This window comes from Brachionichthys hirsutus, chromosome 10, assembly GCF_040956055.1.
Source record: "Brachionichthys hirsutus isolate HB-005 chromosome 10, CSIRO-AGI_Bhir_v1, whole genome shotgun sequence".
NCBI lineage: Eukaryota > Metazoa > Chordata > Actinopteri > Lophiiformes > Brachionichthyidae > Brachionichthys > Brachionichthys hirsutus.
The window spans coordinates 2,283,328-2,306,104 of record NC_090906.1 but is presented as its reverse complement, the minus strand read 5'-3'; the positions used below and the strand labels follow the sequence as shown (position 1 = coordinate 2,306,104).

Sequence of the window (22,777 nt, the reverse complement as noted above, 5' to 3'; positions counted from 1 at the left end):
GTGTGAGTTTGATAAAGTTTTCTCTAAATGTCACGTCAGATTCCCAGAATAAACCACACGTAATTAGTAACTATTGTCATTTATTGTAGAACTGACCCGCTAAGATCACATGAGTATGTGGGTTAACCATTGAGTGTGGGGCTACCTAGCTTACCATACATATATTCATAAAGTAAATTGACTAAAAGGTTACCTCTGTGATAGATGAACACATTAGTGATTGAGGTGAGTACAGCATACACAGCTACAACACAATAAAATTACATCGAGCATGAAGCCATCTTTGGTCTTATCACAATAAACAAATACTTAGAAATTTGTATTGTATCAAAAATAGAAATTACATAGCCATATTGAAAGCAAATTCACATTATTTTGACTGACAATATGAGATTACATACCAGACATATTGTGGCGGTTACTTTTTTTTTTTATCAATCCTTGGCTACGACGAAACCAAAGGTTCAGCCACACCGAACATTCCTTAATTTTCAAACAGCGGCACGACTGTCAAGCCGCCTATCAATAACTGAGGGACAGGATGCGTGGCGCGGTACAAAAACAAGTTAAACAAAACAGATTGTCATCTTAAAACAGGCGTGTGCTTCTACCCTGGGCTTTAAAACAAAAAGGAGAGAGAGAGAGAGAGAGAGAGGAGATCTGGTCGGGGCTGCGATGAGGCGGGCGAGCCTCGCTCCCGTCTCAGAACTGAGTCCTGTGTCTTTAGCTAACCTTGTTTGCGTAGCTGTCCCGGAGTTCCCGGTTTTCCCAGAGGCCCGCGTGATGAACTGCAGCCGAGGTGGAACTCCGCTTGAGACAACGGGGAAGTGCTTTCAGAGTGTTTGATCCACTGTGGAGGCAGAGAGACGTTTCAGGGAGAGCTCTAGACATCCAGCCGCCCGACGCTCATCCGTAGTCGAGAGTTTTAGTCGTGCTTTTATCAGAATACGCCACAAATGTTCCGTCGCAGTTCATCGAAGGAGAGAAAGAGAGAAGATGGTTTTCAATGGAGATGATTAAATTACCCGTGCGACGTAACCGTGGCGACCGCGTCAGTGATTTGGGACACCAGTAGGAGCGGGGAACACCGACGATATGTACAATCCTCAAACAGAAGGATGCTGTCAAGAACACAAAGCCTTCCAAAGGCAGAACTATTAGTTTATGTACGAGTACGTGTAAAGTACAATTACTGTATAAGTGAGAACCATCTGTATTCCTTTTCTTTTCCCCTGCAGATAATATTCAGAAGGATTTCAGTGAATACGACACTGAATGGACGCCGCTCCTCTGGGTCGGCTCTCTGAACGCGGGCTAAAACGGGTGAATCAAATGGGGGCAGGTGGCCGAACACGGCGCAGTCCCACGCTGGAAAGTGTGCTAAAGGGCAGTTTCACTCTGACCCAGCCCGAACCCGAGGGTTCACGTCCGCCACAAGGAAGGTTCAGCAGAAATCGAGTTTCATTCATCCGGGCTCAGTCATTTTGAAAGTTTGTTTGGCGGTAAAGAACAATGAATAAAACGGCGAACTCAAACTGCAGGCCGAGGAGTCGCAGGGCTAATATTAGATCAGCGTCATTCGGCATATCGAGTAAATCCCTCGTTTTCTTTGTCCTGCGTCGTTTCAGCAGCTTTTTCTTTTTACCCCAAACAGAAGACGATATATTTTAAACTTCCCTGGAACAATCTATAAATCAGCAGGTTTTAACTCTCTCCATTTAGAAGGGAGTCAGCCGGAGTGACGTGTTGTGTGTGGCTTCAGCGCCGCGGTGTGTTTCCACACACACACACACACACACACACACAGAGTATTCCCCGGCTTCCAGGCTGTGTGAACAAACCGATAGAAATGTGTTCAGACTGAATCATCAGCCAATGTTAAACCATCAACATAAATCTTTACGCAAGTTCTACTTTTTATTGCTTGACATGAGAACTAAGCTGCTGCTGGTCCCTCCAGGATCACACACACACACACGCACGCACACACACACACACACACTCGTTTGCTGTGAGCATGAGCAGAAAATGAAACCATTAAAAGAGGCTTCTTCCGTTGGAACGTTTCGTGAAAGCGAACCGAACGTCTTACCGTTCACCACGATGGGATGGAGAGGTCAAGGGTCGCTCTCCTTCTTCACCGTCACGTCGCCGTCTCCGGCCAGGATGGTTGTGATCTCGCCCTGCATGAAGGCCCAAGGCACGGAGGAGCCGGCCAGGGGGCAGCGCTCGCCGCTGGGGCAGTACACCTCCCCGCCCTGACCCTGGCTGCGGATGAATCCTCGAGTACATGGGAAGCAGAACTTGTGGTGGAGGTCAGAGGGACACTGGACAAAATGAGTGTCCTCCAGTCGTTCTCGGCAAAGGGTGCAGCAGAGCAAGGAGCCCGGGGCGCTGCTTGTGGGCTCCCCGGCGCCGGCGGTGCTGCTCGGGCCCACCTGCCCCAAGGCCGCCTGGGAGGCCGAGGTGGAGGGGCTGCTGCTGGCGGGCCGGCCGGCCGAGGAGTGGGCCGAGGACACGTTGGGGCTTTCCCGGGCCATCTGGCTGGAACTCAGGCTGTCTGCGACGCCCATGAGTGCCGAGATGGGCGAGGGCTGGCTGTGTAAACGGGGCAGGCCATCTTGAGGGACGGCCATGCCGGAGAGAGGCTCCATGCCGGAGTAGCCCCCCCGGGACCAGGTCTCTCTCGCCTGGTGATCGGGTCTCCCTTCGCTCTCGCCGTTCTCAGAGCCCGGAGAAGCCTTGCGGCGCCGTGCCGTGCCCTTCACCGGTACCGGGCGCCCAGCGGCGGCCATGGCTAGCCCCGCCTCTGGTTGTGGCAGAACCTCTGGAATCGGGGGCTCTTTAAACATCCGAACGCCGTCGTTCAACAGCTCGGACAGCGCACGCCAGTCTCCGGTGCCTTGCCGCTTCTCGTACTCCACGTAGCGTAGTCCAGAGTTCACCGCTTTGCCCACGTCTTTGGCCGAATCGCGGAACATCTGCCTGACCAGGTCCGGGACGCCGGAGAAGATCATTCCAGAGCCCGCAGGATACTCCGCGAAAACCTTCAGCTCGAACTCCGGCGCCGCGGCGGCGTCGAAGGCCAGAACGCGCCCCGTCAGGTTGTGGTCTTTCCTGAAGCGCACGTTGAACGGCACGCAGCCGCTGAGACCCAGGAGGACGTCCCGGACCGCTTTGGGGCGGTTCGGCCAGCCCTCGACTCTGCTGCGAGCCACCTCGTTCAGCTCGGCCATCACCTCGTTGTTCCGCCACGCCGCCGGATCGATCCCCACCAGGGCCGAGGTGCTGGCGCCGCCCACGCCCAGGGACACCACCTGTCTCCGGGCAGCTTCGCTGATGAGGGGGCCGGCCGAGACCGCGATAGGGGTGACCCCCGCCCTGGTGCCGGACAACGGGGCTAGAAGCCCGTGGGGGGCGGCCACTAACCCCTGAGCTATCAAAGCGTGAGAAATGGCGCCGTGAAGACTCGGGACCGCCCCGACGACAGCCCTCCGAGTGTTCGGGCTCTGCCTGCTGCTGCTGCTGCCCTCTGACAACGCCGCGTCCTCGGCTCTGTGGAGGCCATTGGGGAGGCGGGAAGACACCCCGTACTCACCCCTCCCCCGCTCCGCGCGCTCCCCGTGCTGCCGCCCGGCGTCCACGGGCCCGGACGAGCTCGGCTTCACCTGCGGCGGACCCGGGGACCTGCCGTCCAGGACTCCGTGCGTGCTCTTCAGCTGCCTGGCGGTCTCGATGAGGAGCTCTATCCGGTCCGCGCCGTCGTAGTTGACGCATCCGCGGCACACTGCCTCGCTGAACTCCCACAGCATGGCCCAGGGCATCTTGGGCAGGTCGCAGAGGTAGCACCACTGCCGTCTGGAGGAGGGCTGCGAGGCGGAGGACATGTTGTTTACAGGCCCAAGACCAAACTTTCTTCGGGGCCTACACGTTTATGCGGTCTACGGTCGCGACAATTCTTCAATTCTCGGACGGCAGGCGACTCATGCTGCGCGTAGCACGACGGAAATCAGGCGGGAATTGAGCGGAAACTGCTTCCCGAGCTGCGGCCGTCGGCGTTAGCTACGAAAAGTTAGCGACGGCTTCTTTCTCCAGTTTGTTCGCGTCGGTCTGTGTGGAAGGAAGTAAAATGTCATAGGACACCGGAAACACCTACGCGACACAGGCAGAGTGCATTGTGGGATTTGTGGTTTTATGCATAGACACTTTTTCGAAGCGACACCACCAGCTAAACGAGGTTAAATGTTAATTAGAAAATATTAATTTGCAACGTTTTTAATCTGTTGTTTCTGAATACAGGCTTCATTAACGAAATAACTACTTAAATACAAAATGTACACATTTCTACTACTACACAATTTAATGACAAACTATTATTACACCTTGGAGTACAGTATTTACATGTATTGAATAAAAGAGAAGCGAAACAGAGGAGCTGATAATAAACGGGGTAATTCCAGCCAAAGTACTACCTCAGTATTTTTCTTCTGCATAAAGTGACACCTGATAATCTGGATTGGGACATGCATTTCCCTTCATGTCAGCCATCTGTCATAATCTGAGTTACAATCCTCTATAGTTAGGTTTTCAACATAGTGAAGGCACCGCAAACACTTTCAAACAAGCAAAGACATTTCTTTCTCCCATTAAAGAAACCCGACTGCTTCTCACTCGCCAATAAACAAACTTTATTTTCTCAGGAAATAACATGAATCTGTCCCCGACAAGGGTTAACAAATGATGAAGCATAACACACAGACAATCTGAACATTTAAAGCCCTGGTTATTTCAATAGTCAAATGATTTTTATTATGACTTCACATGAAAAAACAAATTCAGATTTTCATTTAAATATTATTGAAGGGTACTAGTATTAATTTAAATGTAGTAACAAACATAAAAATAAGCAACTGATTTATAAAAAAAAAAAACATGGCAAAAGTACAACAAATGATGCAAAATCTGAGATTGCCGTGTTTTAAATACCGATGGTTGATTGGGTCGTGACAGAACTATAGTATGTTCTATGCAAAGACATAAAATGCTACAAATAGCTTGAGGGTAGAGTTTTTAATTGGTGTGGTGTGTGGTGGAGAAGCACAACTTCAGTGTGTAAGGGTAAGACCCGCCTGCAAGAGAGAAGAGAGGAAGCACGGATTAAAATAAAGACCCCGAGCCGCCGCCAACCTAAAAGCTGCAGAGGCCAGTTTGGAACCCATGTTGGGAAGGAGATAGCAACGTACTGGGGTTTTTCATCTGGTAATGATTCATCATAGCGAGAGCCTCCATGGCCTCGTTAATGGTTTCCCATTCCAGAAGGCCAGACGAACTTCGCTCACCTGTGAGAACCACGACGACAGATAATAGTCAACTGGAAGTCAGAGAAAATCGACACCTCAGAACACGCTGTAGATTTCTGTCACTCACTCTTTCCGGTGAAAAGTTTCACGCTTGCGGCGCTCTTGATTCCCAGTTCCTCGCACACCTGGAGCGTAAATACCAGTTTCCACTGAGAACCCGGAGCCGAGGTTTGTGGGAGGGATGCTGGAATCGTCCCTTACCTGGTTGAAGATTTCTACAGAGATGTCAGGCTGTGCGTTGAAGAAGTGCAGGACGTTGCTGGGGTGTTGGATTCTGTTCTTGGCCGCCTGCTCCGGGGACGTGAAGCGATTGTTGCGGGATCCGTGGAAATCTTTGAAGCTGCTGCTGTCGTCCTCCAACTGGTAAAACTGGCCGGGGACAATAGCCTGCTGTTTGGACACGCTGCCCGGGGAAAGAGGGCCAGAGGTTTGCGCCTTTAGTTCGGCCCTCAGAGTGCCCCTACTTGTAGCGATGGGAACTGGCACGAAGGTACAACGCCGATAACGCTGCTCTTACCAAACGTTGAGCTTCTGACCAAACAGGAAGTTGTTGTTGAGGTGCGTGATGGCTCTATCCACGGAGTAGCAGTCCCCCATCTCCACCATTGCCGCTCCAGGTTTGCTCTTCATGAATTTAATCTAGCGAAAGACAAACTAACTTACCTGTATGCCCAACGTTGAGCCGATTTAACGCCTCTTTTAACTGGTCTTCTAAAGAGCAGCAGCTTAAGCTATAATTAGTTTACTGAAGTAAAAAAACTAACAAACGCATTCAAGGTGAAGGGGTCCAACGGGGTCAGCGTCTCACTCACCCTCTCCACGTTGCCGTAGAGACAGAAAATGTTGAAGACTTTGTCGGCATTGATCTTGGAGGGCTCCAGGCCGTACACCATAAGGACTGGGGAGTCGGCGTGGGGGCCGTATTCAGGAGGCGGCGCTCCATAGCCAGTCCCGTAGCGCTGGCTACCCCGGCCACGCCCGCTCATCCCAGGCCCAACGCGATGGGGCGCAGGGGGGCCGTAACCGTCGTCACTGTAGCTGTGGTATCCTGTTTGAGGGCCACCTTAATTAAAAAAAAAATAAACATCAAACATCCAGATATATATGTTGGAATGCGACCCGTTCTCATCGAGTATTTACCGTAATCAGCAGGGTGGTCTCCGAGGAGGGCGGGCTGCCTCTGACGTTTGTTGGAATTGCCGTTTGGATCTAAAATGATGAAATTAAAGTTGTTTATCAAACAGCTACCGTGCCGAAGCTGCCAGGCAGATACATTAGGGGGGGGGCGGGGGTGGTGTATATAACGCGCTAAGGTGCAAGCTCGTGAAGGACATGCAAAGTAGCGGCGTCGGGTCTGCAGGCTCCATTCGAATACATGCCATGATGGAGATTTGTAAAAGTGATTTTGGAAAAGGAGCCCCTACTATCAGCCATCCTAGTACAAACACACACACACCTTGTGAATTGTTCCAATTGCCTTCACCATCAGCATCTGTGCAGGTACACACACACACACACACACACACACGTCAAATCCAAGTCAACATGGAAGAACAATTCTGGTAGCAAAGCATAAACACATTTACAAACATAAGGAATAAAACCACTGGCGGTCAGACAGGAGATATTGATCGGTGCTATGTGGAACATCTGCAGTCTTGGCATGTTTTATTGAAAGCTATGAGAACTATACAGTTATTACAGACCAGGGTGAGAGACAGGCGGAACAACAGGAGAGAGGAGGCATCAGAATCGACTGGATTACATTGATGAGGACATTACAACCGAACCGCAGGTAAGAACTGGAATGTGGAATATCACCCAGAGGATTTACAGATATTGAACCGCTCACTAACGCTATCAGACCTGCAGGCAGCCGCTTGAACATGTTGTCAAAGTCTGAACTGTCCTTCAAGAGCATCAATAAGTCAAATGGACAAAATAAACACATAAAAGCTTCTCATGAACTCAAGTCTTTCACTGTGGGCGGTCTCCCGTGGACCAGCAGCACATCTAAGACGAGCGTCGTACAAATACTCGCCATCAAGGATTTTTGTTGTTTTTTGTTCTTTTAATCCCACCATTATTATTCTGGTTAGAACTGCACGCGTCAGAAATCAACTGCCTCGATGGACAAACGGAGCAACGGGGTCACGTGGTCGATCATCCATGATGGTGGATACTTCATATCTGCTACACGGAGCAGGGCGACTGTCCCAAATAAACATTTACCTGCACAATAACTGTGACGTGAACAAGGGGAAGGCGTGTTAAAGGGTCCCGGACAGCGAGCTGAAACCAGCGGCGCGCAGTTGGATGCTTGAACGTGCCGCTGCTAGAGGGGGAGGCGGCCGGCCTGCCCACCAGCTGAGACTGATTACAATCATCACAAATCCATCGTGCGTGGAAGCAGGAGACATACGAGCAAACAAACCGTGTTGGGTTGTTGTTGTCATGATGTCACCAGGAAATCAACAACCAGCATCAAAACAAAAACACAAAAAGGCATCATGATAAAGGTCAAATTAAAATCCCCCCCAAAATAAATGACATTTTGGAGAACAGTGAAACTAAAGTTCACCTCCGTGTTAAATGCAGATTACGGACTCATCCCGCCGGATACGAAGAGTCTTGGTAATACAAAATGAGGGTGTGTAATCAGGATTATCACATGTTGCTAAGTGATCGCGTGTTGATTGTACACAGTTCCCGTTATCCTGCATCGTCTCGTATGAACATGAAGGCTTAAAGACAAGAACTTTCAACTCGTCAGATTATTCATTTCTTTCTGTCAAGTACTTACAGCACCACACATGAAGCAAGGGACACAGTGGGCAGGTAGGGGGCAGTCTTCAGCAAGGATTACCCGCCAACCGCTTGACTTCCAGCCTCAACTCATTCTCCCTCTTCAGTCCTTCCTTCCTTCCTTCCTTCTTTCCTTCTTTGTACCTCCACCACAGAGAGGATAAAGTGCATCCACGCTTGGCTTTTGACTTGCCGCCGGGTCCTTGTTTTCCCAAAGTCGCCATTAAAGGCTCATTTCCATCCTACCGTGCTCCGACCACAGAGCCGGGACATTTGCACCGTTTGAGTGGGCCGTCTGTCCACAGACACACTGAGCCAAACCTGCATCACACGGGAGGCGTTAAAGGCGTCACTATGGGCCAGTGCAAAAAAAGGGAAAATGAAAACAATGAAGAAACAACACAAAAACAGCACAGAGAGGGGGGGGGGGTACAGGGGGAAACAGAACACCTCAGTCCATCAACGTTGAAAGCTTCTAGGAAAGGCATTAATCTGTTTGCATCTGTGCTCGTATGCTTGGCAGGTGTCTGGATGCTCGTGTCTTCTTGCCCCCCGCCCCCCCCGTGGATATTTCTTCGGGTGTAAAAATGGATGTCTCACATCATGCTTGCTGTATTTGCTGCAATAGCGCTCAGCCACTTGGCGTCTGGGATATCTGTGTGACGATGTGCGGTCGCGGCGCTCGGCCGTTACGACGTCGTGTTTTGTTGGGCTCAGGAAGGCGGAGTCAAAGCGGTACTAGCGTCTGTTTGTGCACCGTCCCAGTGTGTGGCATCGTCTGTTGCCTGGGCCCGGCCGAGTGTGTCTGAAAACTCCTCTGTTGCTTCCTGCGGCTGGTGTTATGGCAGGTACATCCAACGGGCTATGGTTGGGGGGGGGGCGTGGCGTGGCCACGACGACCACACGTTCCTGACCCCCGCCCCTTGCAGTCAAATGTGTCGTGTCGCGATTCCTCGTGGGCTGTACCGGTTTAGAGGTGGCGGTAGACGCTTAGCAACCTATGGCGAGTCTGGCGGCGGATGCGCGAGGTGTCTGTTCGCATGGCCTCCCAGTGAAATGGCGGATGCTGCCCACCACCAAAAAGTCAACGGACTCCGTGTCAGGTGGTGAAGATAGGCGTGATGATGAAGTCGGAATAAGGAAGTACTGAGTTGAGGTTGTGTTCCGGTCTTTTGGTTTGTTCGCCCCACGGTGTCCAGTGTGTGCCACAGTGCAGAGCTACACGAGTCGTGGCAGTGGATGCTGTTGTGTTGTCGCTGTAGAAGCCGCTGTGTCTGCTTATAGGTCGACGTGAGCTTGTGTGAGTTGGCGCAGTGAGGACACAAGGAGTACCTCTGGGTTGGCAAGGCAGCACCAAATTTAGTGTGGCGACAGAGATGTCAGACACCTGTATGGAACTTCACATGTACACGCTGCGGTCCTGGTCGTACACAAGAGAAGCAGCTACAGCGATTATACGGTAATCCTGAACAGCAGCCGGACCTCAGTTTAAAGTTTGGAGAAGCTCCGCCTCTCGTCCGAGAGGCTCCGACAGGCAAAGCCTTAAAAAGAAGTCAGACGGCTTAGAAATTAAAGCTGCCATTAAGGAATGAATGAGCTTCGACACAAACATCATCGTGTAGCGTTTGGAGTAAAAACAAAAGAGAATCGACATTTCCTCCATACAAATACTCTAAGATAACGGATATAGTTGTGTTTAAAAATCACAATTTCCAAAGGTGATGCCCCAGAATGTGAAATTTCACCACGTGTTTCGTTTTCCAGCTACGCTGAAATCGGCCTCCGCGCGACCAGCAGCATCTTCCACGCATCGTGCTTCTCATTAATCTCCACGCAGCATCGAGAGGCTTCACGTGATCTTGACTTGTAAATGTTGTTTTGTTTTGTTCTTAGCGCTGCAAACAAATGATTATACAAGTTCACCCTCTCTGTTCTGGACGGAATCTAAAAACAACACAAATATTAGCCCGTCTAGCAGAGCGATAGCGACGATTACACTGAACGAAACAGGAGCAGCACAACACCACGACTAAAGCGTGGCTTTAGAAAGCGTGGCTTTAGAAAGCGTGCCAGGTCGCTCGACTAAAGCAGGCGTGGCTCACGTGCCAAAATAAATAACAATCCATTCCAAAACTCCCTTTACCTTTCCTGTTGCACGTTAGCTGATCCCGTCCTCTGCTTGTGCCGTCGCCACAAATTTCAATTCAGAATTAACCTCCTCTGCTACCAACTGGGTTAGCAGCCCCCCCTCTGGCTGGCTTCCTGGATCTGTTGCTGGTACTGCCACCGTCTCAGACGCAGACTAACAATAGCCCCGTATTTACAGGACGGTGAGGCGCAAGAAAGACCCGACAGGCCCGCCTAGTGCGGGCAGTGCAAAAGGGAAATATCCTTCCATCTAAATTGTAATAAATAAATAAACACCCTTTTTTTTCTTACTTTTCAACATGTTTAAATAACTCGTGTATTTGTAGCATGTATTTTATTGGATGGATGGATGCAAAAAAACGTCCATCCAATAAAAATACCATTACAGAATCATTGTTGAGACGCTCTGACCCTGTTCACCTACCCTGCAGGTCCAATCGGCTTGCAGAAACTCTCACAGCACATAAACACCCGGGACAAGGTTAAAGGTCGGGAGTCCTGTCGTGGGACTTTCAACAAGTCAAATGCGCCGACTCGACCGTTTGTCCATCCGAGTTAGGCTTCAGAGAATCGCCACTACGCTTAACAGAATGCTAGCAGGTGATCTCTGTCGTGTTTGTTGGACTAGACTTGGCTGGGGGGGGGGGGGGGGGGGGGTGAGGATGTGCAGCTGTGACATGCCCTATGGGGGGAGTGTGAGCCTGTGTGAGGAACGATGCCCCCGCATCGGTGACGGGTGCGTGCGCCGAGCAGTTCACATGCATGAGCCCGACATTGAGGTTGGCTGCCCCTCGAGGTTGCTCCTCATGCCCTTACTTTGAGTTCTGCTGTGTGGTGAGAAAATGCATGAAGATTGTAAAGGCAACACAGGAGCGCTAGCGCTAAACAGCCGAGCGGCACGGTGAACAGTGGGAAATAAAACATCTGTAAAAACCCACAGAGGAAGAGAACCCCGACAGCCCCACTCTGTGGCATGAGAGGAGAGGAAGAGAAAGGGAGACAGAGGGGTGGGGGTGGGGGGGGCTGGATGTTACCTTGGCCACCGAGGTTAGGGTTCGTGTAGTCCCACGTGTCCTGGTCATTCTTGAAGACATTAAGGCGTGCTGGCTAGGAACAGGACGGCATCGAAACAATCAGAAACGACTTTCTCCCGACGGTAGCTCAACGTGTCGCACGGTCGGCTCCCACTCACCTTGGCGTACTCAATCTTTAGCGTGCAGCAGCCCGAATAGATATCTGCCCCGTTCAGAGATGCTTTGGCCCTCTGGGCACTTTGGACCGAATCGAACGTAAGAGCAACAAGTCAAGGAGAGATCTGGTTAGACCAACGTCGAAAAGCAGTGCTTCTCAATTATTTTCTGTTTCAACCCCCCTAGGAAGAACCCCCCCCAGCCGAAAAAACATTCTTGTATCCTTAACATAAAAAGAAATATGAAAAAGAAAGAAATATAGATCAACTTACAACAAAGAATAACTTTATTACCAATTTGCCTGAAATCATTTTTTTAATCCCTAAACTACAATTTTTACAATTAAATAATAAATTAAATTAAATAACGTCAATAAATAATAATAAATTAAAATTGATCAGCAACATTAACTCAGGAGCACAAAATATAAAACACTTTAACCTACAAAACCAAAATGAAAAAACAATTGTGCTGATATTCTTTTAGCAAAATGAGGAAGTCAGGTCTTTCTTCGTCTCCCACCGTCGTCACGGGGAAGCTAAGTGCTACGTACGCTACGTCATAGTTCCTCGTCTTTGCTTTCGACTGACCTTCCTTTGTTTTATCATCTCCGTCTCTCTTAAATATTTCTCCGTGCTGTCTCTTGAGGGTTTGTTTACAACTGCTCTTCTTCTGCAAATCACCATAAAGCTAATACTCCCTGCACGCACTAACAATCAGGGCGCCACTGCCAACTACTGGAGTGGATGTGCAATTACACTTTAATCCAGTACGGCAAGAAAAGCATGTTTTCCGTGGTTAGAGGCACCCCCACTCCCATCGCACCGCGACCCCATAGGGCAGTGGCGTGAGGGTCGCGCCTCACTATTTGAGAACCGCTGGTCTAAAGCATCGTCCAGCAAACGCAATCATTGGAAAGGATATTCCACCATGGCCTGAACGCCATTCTTCCTGAAGATGACGATCCTCTGCACCGGACCACAGTTGTTACAAATGGTGTAGAGCACATCCTGCAGAAGCACTCGGATAAATTCACGGAACGCTTAACCACAGTTTCACACCGCATCATGCCGTGACTGCCATGGCAACCGATTTTAACAATGGCCAAATTCAACGCCGCGTTATTGTTGCACACGTGTAATAGAGTATTTCCAAGGCAAAAACATGCTTTTCTTAAGTCAGAAAGTCACAGGCTTTGAAGGGAACTCTTTCCCAGGCAAAGCTTACATTGCAATGTCTGATTGAGCGTCACATTACCGTGGTGATGGGATAGATGGGGTTTATGATCGTGAGCAGCAGCACATTGTTGACGCTCCTGGTGTCGTCCGAGTCTCCTGGCCGGGAGATCTTTTGGCTGGTGGAATAATTGATGAAGGCCGGGTGGCCTGCGATGTAAACCTGGTTCTCCCCTGCGTACGTAACGGCGTTGCAGGAGCCGTTCATGTCCTCGTACTCCACCAGGGCCTGGCGCTTCTTGGGCATCAAAACCATGTAACTGTAAATACATTAAGAAGAAATAGAGAACATAAAAAAAAACAAAATCATAGGCTGGATGGCCAAATCATGCGTATAAAATAAAATAGAAAGGCACATTAATGCAAAAAAACAAAACCCTGTAGAATACTGAGAGGGAATCGAACCAACAGCCTCCTCAGTGCTCTCGCATTACCTGATGGCTCCGAACTCCTGCAGGGCCTCCACCAGATCAGCCTCCATGATCCCGTCCGCTAAGCCCCTGATGTGCACCACCGGGGAGGGCAGCGGTTTGTGAGGGTCATCGTAGTTCTCCTGAAACACGCAGGACCGTTTGGAGGGGAGCAAACACGCTTCGCAGGCCGGAGCTGAGAAGCGGGACGGCGCGGCGGAGACGAGTGGAAGCCTCGCACGCCGGGTTAGCATCAGCGAGCGTAGCTAGCATGAACGCCTAGCGCTGCTACGAGCGAACAAACGCCTCCCAGCGCCGTTTTGAAAGTTTTATAATGAGCTGCAACGTGATTTCTATCAGTGCATGCATATGCGTACGACGTGTTGTTCGGTAGTCGCGCAATATCCGACGAGCTCCGCGGCAGCCGTAACGTAGTTTTTGAGCTAGCGGTCATCCGGAGTCAATCTCCCGCTTACGCGAGGTGATTTGTTTTGGTCAGAAAAACTTCTCGTCTCCCAAAACTGATAAAATAATACCGTGTTTTATCGAGACGGAGTCTGAGCTTCCAGGAAAAATAGGAAACCATTACCGTTGTCATTCCTCCGTCCTCCGTTTTCTGTCTTTTCGTTGCTCTGCCGCCTTCTCCGTAGTATCGGCCCGCAGCGGCAGCCATGTTGTCCTGTCCCTTGTGCCGGGTTATTGCTGCGTTCAGGATGTGTGGGAAATACTGGAACTTCTTGGAAGTGTGACCGGTTACTGTTTCCATTCCAATAACCATAAACCGGAATATAAAACTACGAAGACGCATTGATTAAAAAAAGGATTTAATCCTAGATATGGCGCGAATATCTGCGTAGGAATAAAGATGGTCTATTCTTAATCGATTACATCATTGGATTATTTTACTGGAATTTAAATATGCCTAACATTCAATCATTTGCAGCCAGGCTTTTCAAATAATTTATTTTCAAATCTGGGCTGTGAATGTGGCGCAGACGTCATTTAATCTGCGTCACCAGTGACGTCAACCAGAGGAGCTTGGTTTCAAGCGCTGCTAAACTCTTCTCCCTCTCGACGAAAAAAAACGAAATTATAGAATTTAAATTATGTAAATAAATAAACCAGATGATAAATAATTTTAAACAACCTGTTTTAACATCACTACACTTTCTACATATTTAAGAAGTGATGCCATGAAAATAGACTCAGTTACAATTTAATTGTAATTACCGGTATGACAACTTAAAATAAATTACAATATATTATTTGTTCATATCAGATCAAATACACTAAATTACAAATGCATAATATAACATCATTGACAAATATACATAAGATTCCAGGGGCAAATGAAAAAGAAATTTAAAATAGAAACACTTAATGGCAGACATTAGGTAGTATTTTGTTTCATTCCACAGCTCATTAAAGGACCATTGGTTTTGTGGTAATTATACATTTCAATACAATAATATTAAAGTGAGATCAAATTCTATTACAATAAATGGTGCACTGTGCGAAATATGTACCTCAACAGAGTAGGGCAGTTCATCAAGAGAGATATTACACAACAGTAGAATGTATCCTAAATTGGTAAAAATACATGAGTAAAACTCTTGTCATTGCCTGGCAGTTCCAGAGCTGTCAGTTTAACTGTTGACCTTAAACCATCCTCAAAAACCGGAGATAATTTGAGCAGCAGTGTTTTTTTTTTTCTCAACCGATTGAGCAGACCTGATTATGGGTTATTAATGGGATAGTGAAAGGATGAGAAACAAGAACAAATTTAAAATCCTGGTTATGAGCAATCCGAAAGTCTGTATGTGTTTTTTTATGAACCATGGCAGCAGTTGTAATATCTGTAACAGATACTGTCGAGGTAAATGTCCTGCTGATGCGTGTTTCTGGTGCTGTGCAGTCGTTCGTCTCCTCGGCTGTGCTCTCTCAGAAGCCCTGTATATGGCAATAGGCCTCCAAGCTTGAGAAGAGGATGTACAGGAACCAGAGCCCAAAGAAGAGCAGCGAGGTGAGGATCTTGGGGATCCGTGCGCCTCCCAGCTCTCCGCCTATGGATGGCCTCCGGCGCAGCATTAACACTCCCATGGTGAAGAAGGCGAAAATGGTGAAGAGTGTGACGGAGAAGGCCAGCGAGCCGGGGTCCACGCGGAAGACCTTGCCTTTGACCTTCCAGTAAACGGCAGCCACAGACCAGGCCACCCCGATGCCCAGAAACACATTTACTGCGTTACTTCCTGTCACATTTCCAATGCATGCGTCTGCATACTGGTCCTGAGTAGCAGCCACTTTACTGGCAAACGTGTCTGGGGGGGGGGGGGGAGAGAAATGACATGCAGCTCAGAATTTAGAATAACTGCTGAATACTGTTAAAAAAGAGCAGAGCCTCACCAGGCAGCGACGTCCCCAGAGCGACAAAGACTACTGCGGTGACGGTGTCTCTGAGGCCGACGGTGCACCCGAAATGGGAAGCAATGTCTCCAATAATGGCCGTGAGGAAACCGATAGCAGAGATTGACACTATGAAGCACGCCCAGCCGTTCCAATACTGCGTTGGAGGGATGAACGCAAAGAGAATCTTCCAAAAAACGGACACTATGTGCATGAAATAGTCAAAGCAGTTTGGCATTCGCTCCTGTCCCTCCTCTTCATCACCTGTTCAGAGAGGACAGAGCAAGGACAAATGAATCTGCATGTTTTCCACCTGTTTGGACACATGAGTTGGTCTTGGAGTCTTTAAGTGTCTTCAGTAATTTTAGTACCTCCGCCAAGGAGGTTAGGTTTTTACCGCCGTCTGTCTGACTTTTAGCGGCAGAACTCAAAACGTTACAAACGGATCCGGATTTTCACCAAACAGATGATTACATTTTGGTGATGATCCAGAAGAGATCCTGGATTCTGGATCACTTTGAAATTTTTGCTAATATTGCAGTCAATGGAGCTTCATAATTTGTTCCTCAATATCTTGGTTGATTATTGACCGATGTTTATTGAATATGACACAGTTTTTGTGAATAAATTCTAAACTAATAATGATATCAATGTAAATCCAGTCGCAAAAGTTTTAAGGAATCTAAAAATATAGATAAAATAACTGTAGGGCCGTTATTTTTGGTGTAGACTGAGGGGCTTGGCGGAGGTCTGCGCTCTCCGAGTGCTTTTCTAGTTTCTTCTACTCCTGAGAATAAAAAGACTGAGGACATTTCTACAACAATCTAATTGTGTCTGAGAAAGGCTTCAGGTTATATAGTCCTTCTCTCTGAACCCTCTACTTCACATAAAACAACAAAAATTCAACATCATCATCCCCTTGAATAAAAAAGCACAACGAGCTCAAGAGAACGGAAACATCGGAGCTGAGAGTAAAAGACGGACACAGAAGTGCCCCCCCCCCCCCCCCCCCCACGAAGCGACGGGAACGGCCGCTGACCTGCGCTGACCGTGACTGCTTCAATGAACTGCTCTTTCCACGAGTGCGTCCCAATCACCGAAGCCAGGTTGGTGTCCTTCAGGAGTTTGTCCACTGTGTTCTGGAACACATTCAACATTTCACATGAGTGTCACCAATTCAGGATTGAATGTGATCACCCCCCCCCCCCCCCCCCCTCCTGCTCCTGAGTCCTGGTGCTGCCGAAACTGCCGTGACATCAACGAGAGAACGTTTGGATTCACTGAGATTCATCATCACTTCCTTTTTCTTTTCTTTTAAATAGTCCAGGAGGTTCTTGAGTTGTAGCCTAAATGTTGTGAGGCCTTGCATGTTTCACACATGAGGCGGATTTGGGGGCCACTTTGAAATGTTTCGGACTCTTACTTTTCACACCAAGCACACAGAGATGCACACACTTCATCTAAAATCAAGATGAATGTGACGGGATGTCTTTGAACAGTTAATGAGGAAATAGGATGAGAAAGGTCTGATCACACAGCATGCTGCAAAAAAAACAACAACAACATGAGCCTGTACCTGATCTAGAACTCCGTTGGGAGTCTGACGTGTAAAAAAAAAAAAGGATTCCAGGTGGTTAATGCACGGAAGCACATAAAGCCCTGTTTGTGTGCATGCGCTCAACCAGCGACGGTGACGAGAAGCTCCGCCTCACGTTTCCTGACCAGCTCACACACACACACCTTAAACTCACAGGACTCCTCTATGATGACCTCCAGCCTGCTGTGCTCCCCCAGGATGGGTTTACCCATCTCGGAGATCTCCGGGCCTCCTCCTCCACGGGGCTGGGGCTGCCTGCTACGGTAGCGGAGAACATTTCATTGGCAATGGAACTGTCTATCGATTGAGCTGTTTGCACATCACGCATGTCCGAAAGCAGAGCCACACGCAAAGTCACACCCCCACACTGTACACATCCCCCCCCCCCCCCCCCCCAACAGCGTGACCTTTTTAAAGGCGCTGTGTGCAGCATTCAAAGAGAATATTGTCCCCCCCTCCATAATTAGGAGTGCAACACAATTGTGATTTGAATCAAACCAAACACCGACTTCACCGTCTGGCAGACTTTGTTAAGAAAGAAGCAGCCATAATCTTAATGCTCGTCTTCCTATCTGAGATGAGAGCTAATGTGTAGTAAAAAAAAAAAAAAAAAGGTTTACCTCCACAGGAGAAGAAGAGTTAGGAGACGTATATTAATATTATTGGCTTTAAGTATCTAAGCTTCCTGGTAAATAATGATCTAAGTCCTGAGATCTCGGACTCACAACCCCCCCCCCCTGAAAGTCAGGACGCCAAAAAAGGAGAAGCAGGATCCTTTTTATGAAATTAAATACTAACTGGTTATGAGAAACAGATTTCTGCCGGTGTGACATTACGTGATGATTTCGCAAGAATATTTTAGCATTGGAAAATAAATGCCGCACACGGCGCCTTTAATCCCCCCCCAGAACACCCAAACTGTCTTACCCTGGTTTAGAAGCAGGGCTGCAAAGACAGACAGACATTATTTCAATACAACAGCTGCGTTACGAGAGAATGGTTAATGCACGCTCTGCACGACAGACGCCGCCGCCGAGCTTCTGTTCTGGGCAGCGTTTATCTGTCTGTTTGTTTGTTAGCAGGAGGATAGAAAAACTGCTGGATGGATCTTGATTAAAATAAAAAAATCTAACTGAGATCCCGTTAAATTTTTGAGAGTGATCTGGATACCTGTCTGGATACAAAAAAAAAAAATCTGGAATTTCCCATTTACTCATAATGGAGGCTTTTTTCAAAAAAATCGTATCTTGTAAAATATGCATTCAATTCACTCAACAAAAGTCACAGTCATAAAGGAGTCCGATATGAACTATCATGCTAAAAATGTCTTCTGGATCAGATCCAGAATGAGGTCAGGAAAAAATATTACATTTTAACATTGAAAACAACCATTTACGGATTAAAAAATCAGTTACAATCAACTCTGATTCACTTTTGCTTTTCATGGTTGGTGTATAAAGATACCAAGAACAATCTAGAACTTTTCGGTGATGATCCAGATCAACCATGTGGACGGTGTAAATCCAATTAGGAGTGGAATGAGCTGCTTGGCGGAGGTCTGCGCTCTCTGAGAGCTTGTCTCGTTTGATATTTGATGTTGGGTTCCGTGAAAACACTGATACATCTGGAGTCACGCGCTCACCAGAGAGTCCTCGCTTCAACCACTTGGGCTCCTCGAGCACGACGAAGAAGTTTTCCTGCTTCTCGTACTCCTCCACATTTATGATGTGCACCTTTAAGACCTGGCTGGAGATATGCAAAGACACATCTTTATTTGTTATTTTTTTACAACAAAGAACACGTTGAACAAGGTGGTGCACAAACACGGAAACCGCTAAAAGTCCAGTCCCCTTAAATCACACCGTAAATTGAAGTGAGCTAAATAATTAATGGCAGTGGACGTTTAAATAATTCAGACTTGAACACACGCTGCTCTCGCGTCTCAGCTTGCCGAAGAATACAGTCAAAATAAACGCCTTGCGGCTGAAGACCTGAGCGCGTCATGCGTTTAGGTTCTCGGCTGCCTGGAAGTAGAGCATCAGAAGAATAAAAAAGCTAATTAAATCATAAGGATAATGTCATTTATCTATCGCAACGTTTACCGTGCTGCTTCTGTTCACAGGCTCTGTCACATAATGGGTTTTCACTAACTGCATGTGCAAACACACCTTATATAACCTGCACATTTAATGGGAAAATGATCTGCCACATGGGGTAACCAGAGGTTCCCACACCCGATCGGGGGGGGGGGGCAGGATCATCTCCTCCACCTCCTCCACCGGCAACCTATATTTAAATTCCCCGGGAAGCGTTTGATGCTTTTTCTTTATTACAACAGGCAGCGTTCTCCTGAGCTACAGACGGTGGACGCTTGTTTTCAGGTGACATATTAATTGTACTGCATTTACACACACACACACACACACACACACACTCTGCCAGAGGACATTAGCTTCAGAAGAGCGCCCTCTGGTGAGCGATGGAGGCTCCGAGTAGCAGGTATGGAGATGACACACAGGATTAGACAGGCCGTTGGATTCATTATTTTATATATAAATAATATAATTTAAAGGTACTTTAACATGAAAAATTACTATAACTCAATCTAACATCTGGATTGAATAAGCAAAACGCTGTAATTATTATTATCTTTTTATTTTTTAGTCATGCCAAACATCACGATAAATAAATATTCACCGAATTCTGGATCAATAATCTGACCAATGGGAAGCTTTGTCTCCTTTTTCCGACTGTGCCTCACCTGGTCTGTTCATTGGTGAATTGCAGCGCCCCTCTGCTCTCCTCGTAGTCCACTCCAGCCTTGGCGCCGCCGTCCTCCGTGTGGTACGGCACGGCGACGGTTCCCCTGGAGCCCGAGTTCCTCGCCACGGTCACGGGCAGCGTTCCTGTGCTCTCGCTCACCCGCAGCACCTGCTGGCCAAAGGTGAAGATGCCAGCGTGGTCATCATCCAAGATGGTGACCGTGGCAACCAGCGGCTCCACGAGTCTACCCTGCGGTGGATTTCCTGTCCCTTCATCTCCACCTTCCTCTAACCTCAGCTTCTGAAGGCGCACAAAGAAATGCTCGTCCTCCTCAAAGATGTCATCGTCCAAAATGGCCACCTGGAGCGTGGGGAGAGTACGGGTTACAGTTCATTTTCCTTCACTGGACACGGTGCTTCACAAGCGTGTTTCTGATGTCAAGCGGCAGAAGAAGGGAAGAAAAAGCCAAATCCACCTACTGCATAAGCAGGTTGACCTATTTGAATCAAATCTGGAAAAACGCACAAATCCGGGTTTAAAAGCTGAAGAAGACTTAAACCTCCGGATCAGCTTTCATCTGGCTCACCTTGATCTCCTTGTGGATCTCCCCCGGTTTGAACACCAGGGTTCCCTCGCTGAATTCGTAGTCTGAGCCGGCGTTGGCCGAGCCGTTTTCCGTGCGGTAGTCCACATAGAAGGTGTTCTGGCCCGTGCCTCCCTCCAGGATCACCCCCAGGCTCAGGGAGCCGCAGTTCTCCGTGCACTGGTACTGGGCACTTTCAAAGCTAACGTGCGAGCAGAAGGCCAGGTCCGCCTCCTGGCTTCCCGCGCGGCGCGAGTGCTCGGCTGCGTGCTTCCTTAGGATGTTGCCGGCCCCGATCATCAAGCGCGTCGCCTGGACGCGGCGGAAGGCGCGACTCTTCTTCTGGTGCACCAGGGCGGAGTAGTTGGCCATCTCGATCAGCTGGTCCAGGTCTTTGTCCGGGTGTCTCTCCTTCAGGTCCTTCAGGGTGCGGACCAGCTATTCAAGAACAAGAAGAACAAACGTAGCGGTTCCTCTGCTGTGGAAAATACAATCCGCCCCCAAAGCCGACTCCATGTCGAGAAGGCGTTCCGTTTTTAGATGTGCACGTTGGAACGCTTCTAATTATAACAAAAGGAAAGACAAAGTTTTTACGTAGAACGCTTTGCAGACGGGAATGTTTTTAAGGAGACTATGGAAACTCCCACTGCTCAGCCCCCCCCCCCCCCCCGATTAACATCCTGCAGTTAACCTGCTTTGATTGAATCCCAAAAGACTCCCGAATCCTAATCTCTCTTTAAATTCCCATTAAATGACTTCCGTCTCTCCGGTGGGAATCGGCCGACGCGTCGCTGATCATACCTCCTCCTTGCTCTGGTCCAGCTCGTCGCCCGTCTGCACAGAGACCGTCACGCTGGCGGAGTTCCCAGGGCACAGGCCTCCATCCGACAACTTCCCGTCCATGATCACGTCGATGCCCTTGGGCGCGAGGTCGCCCTCCATCTCCACCACGATGCCATGCCTCTTGTTCGCACGGTAACGCTTGTGCATGTATTTGTAGAAGAGCAGGCGACGGTCAGCGATCCAAGCCAGGATAACGCAGACGGGGAAATAGACCAGCGTCACCACAGCCTCCCACACCTGGACGAAGAGGGGAATGTGGGGGGGGGGGTAATAAGCCAAGGGTGCTCCACACACTTTGCTTATTACACATTTATAGACAGACATCGGGAACACACCTCGACGATCCCAGGTGAGATGACAGCCAGTATGAGATAGAGCCAAATGTAGGCGAAGATGCTCCAGAAAGCCGTGATGAAGAACACGCGCAGGTGTTTGATCTTCCGGGACTCTCCGTGGGGAATCACCCACACACACAGGCCGATGATCACGAACATGTTGAAGGCAGCGCTGCCGATTATGGTGCCCGGGCCGAGCTCGCCAGCGTCAAAGTTGTGCCCGCAAACCTGCGGAGAGTCGAGGGACAGACTACGTCTCTGCAATCCAAGCTGGCCGTTGGATCGCATGATGGTGAGCGTAGAAGTAAAAATGATAATCAAAAACCTCAATGACAGAAAGGAGGATCTCAGGGGCCGAGGAGCCCAGGGCCATGAGGGTGAGGTTGGAGACGGTCTCGTTCCAGACTCTCACGGTGGTCACCGTCGTTTCCCCGTTGGCCGTGGTGATGGTCACCTCCTTCTCCTGCAAGAGGAGACGTTTGTGTGCATATACGCCTCGCACGCATCCGATTCCTCGTGCGCGCGGCGCCCGATAATACCTGCGACGTGATGACCTCGATGGACGCCATGAAGCGATCTGCGATGATGGACACGCCCAGGAACATGTACATGAGAGAGAGGAAGTAGACGAGCGCCCTGCCGGCCTGCTCCCCCACCGGAGGGTTGAGCGGCAGCCACACCGGCAGCACGATCCCGGGTCTGCACACCACATGGCCCGCGCAAGTCCGCTTGCCGTCCCCGGTGGCGTTCCCAGAGGACTGGGGCTGTTCAGGGCCGGACGCTCGCTGCACCACCTGCGGGCTGAAGGAGGCGCAGGCGTGGGCCAGGAGGAGCAGGAGGAGGAGGGGGGAAAGGCGAGCTTGGAGGAGCGCCATGATGAGTCGGCAGGGGCCTGGGTGTCGGCGGGGAAGACGCTGGGTTCTCCTGGAGGAACAGGAGAGTTCATGTTAGTCGAGGCAGCAGAATGTTGGACCGCTGTCCGTATTTCTCTTCTACGCGCGGGTCCGTCCGTCCCGATAGTTCGCCATGATGTCTTAGAGAAACGGACGATTTGGTCGCTGCATGGAGGAACACAGGCCTGCAGAGCGTTTCAAATTTAGGAAAG

General features: G+C 49.2%; 3 protein-coding genes across 5 annotated transcripts; all 3 read right to left on the bottom strand.

Moving 5' to 3' along the window:
- Positions 1-63: 63 nt before the first annotated feature.
- LOC137900254 (interferon regulatory factor 2-binding protein 1-like) lies at positions 64-3,887 on the bottom strand. Its single transcript, XM_068744317.1, has 2 exons — positions 2,093-3,887; positions 64-850 (listed from the first exon to the last, which is right to left on the bottom strand). The coding sequence occupies exon 1, from the start codon at positions 3,885-3,887 to the stop codon at positions 2,118-2,120; it is 1,770 nt and encodes a 589-aa protein (XP_068600418.1). The 3' UTR covers positions 64-850; positions 2,093-2,117.
- A 501-nt stretch (positions 3,888-4,388) lies between these two features.
- On the bottom strand, positions 4,389-13,822 carry LOC137900532 (heterogeneous nuclear ribonucleoprotein L-like). 3 transcript variants are annotated; one of them, XM_068744632.1, is made up of 14 exons: positions 13,738-13,822; positions 13,173-13,291; positions 12,761-12,998; positions 12,428-12,513; positions 11,506-11,602; positions 11,348-11,420; positions 6,817-6,852; positions 6,501-6,569; positions 6,173-6,423; positions 5,878-5,999; positions 5,562-5,763; positions 5,428-5,485; positions 5,244-5,339; positions 4,389-5,129 (listed from the first exon to the last, which is right to left on the bottom strand). In XM_068744632.1, exons 1-14 carry the CDS (start codon positions 13,819-13,821, stop codon positions 5,071-5,073), a joined length of 1,590 nt encoding a protein of 529 aa, XP_068600733.1. In that variant the 5' UTR covers position 13,822; the 3' UTR covers positions 4,389-5,070. The 3 variants fall into 3 exon arrangements, with proteins under 3 accessions (XP_068600733.1, XP_068600734.1, XP_068600735.1); XM_068744633.1 differs by lacking the exon at positions 6,817-6,852; XM_068744634.1 differs by lacking the exons at positions 6,501-6,569; positions 6,817-6,852.
- A 1,267-nt stretch (positions 13,823-15,089) lies between these two features.
- LOC137900531 (sodium/calcium exchanger 2-like) lies at positions 15,090-22,547 on the bottom strand. Its single transcript, XM_068744630.1, is given in 12 exon segments — positions 15,090-15,466; positions 15,552-15,815; positions 16,591-16,690; positions 17,292-17,374; positions 17,377-17,403; positions 18,791-18,894; positions 19,910-20,271; positions 20,498-20,932; positions 21,296-21,574; positions 21,673-21,900; positions 21,998-22,135; positions 22,212-22,547. Coding segments are annotated over 12 exon segments (2,733 nt in total).
- Positions 22,548-22,777: the final 230 nt, after the last annotated feature.

Excerpts from the sequence above, each read along its gene's own strand:
- LOC137900254 (XM_068744317.1), bottom strand. The coding sequence starts at position 3,887 with ATGTCCTCCGCCTCGCAGCCCTCCTCCAGACGGCAGTGGTGCTACCTC.
- LOC137900532 (XM_068744632.1), bottom strand. The coding sequence starts at position 13,821 with ATGGCTGCCGCTGCGGGCCGATACTACGGAGAAGGCGGCAGAGCAACG. Across the intron at positions 11,603-12,427 it reads GGCGTTCAGGCCATGGTGGA|GTTCGATTCGGTCCAAAGTG; the intron begins ATATCCTTTCCA and ends TGTTGCTCTTAC. Across the intron at positions 5,130-5,243 it reads TTACCAGATGAAAAACCCCA|GCGGGTCTTACCCTTACACA; the intron begins GTACGTTGCTAT and ends TCTCTCTTGCAG.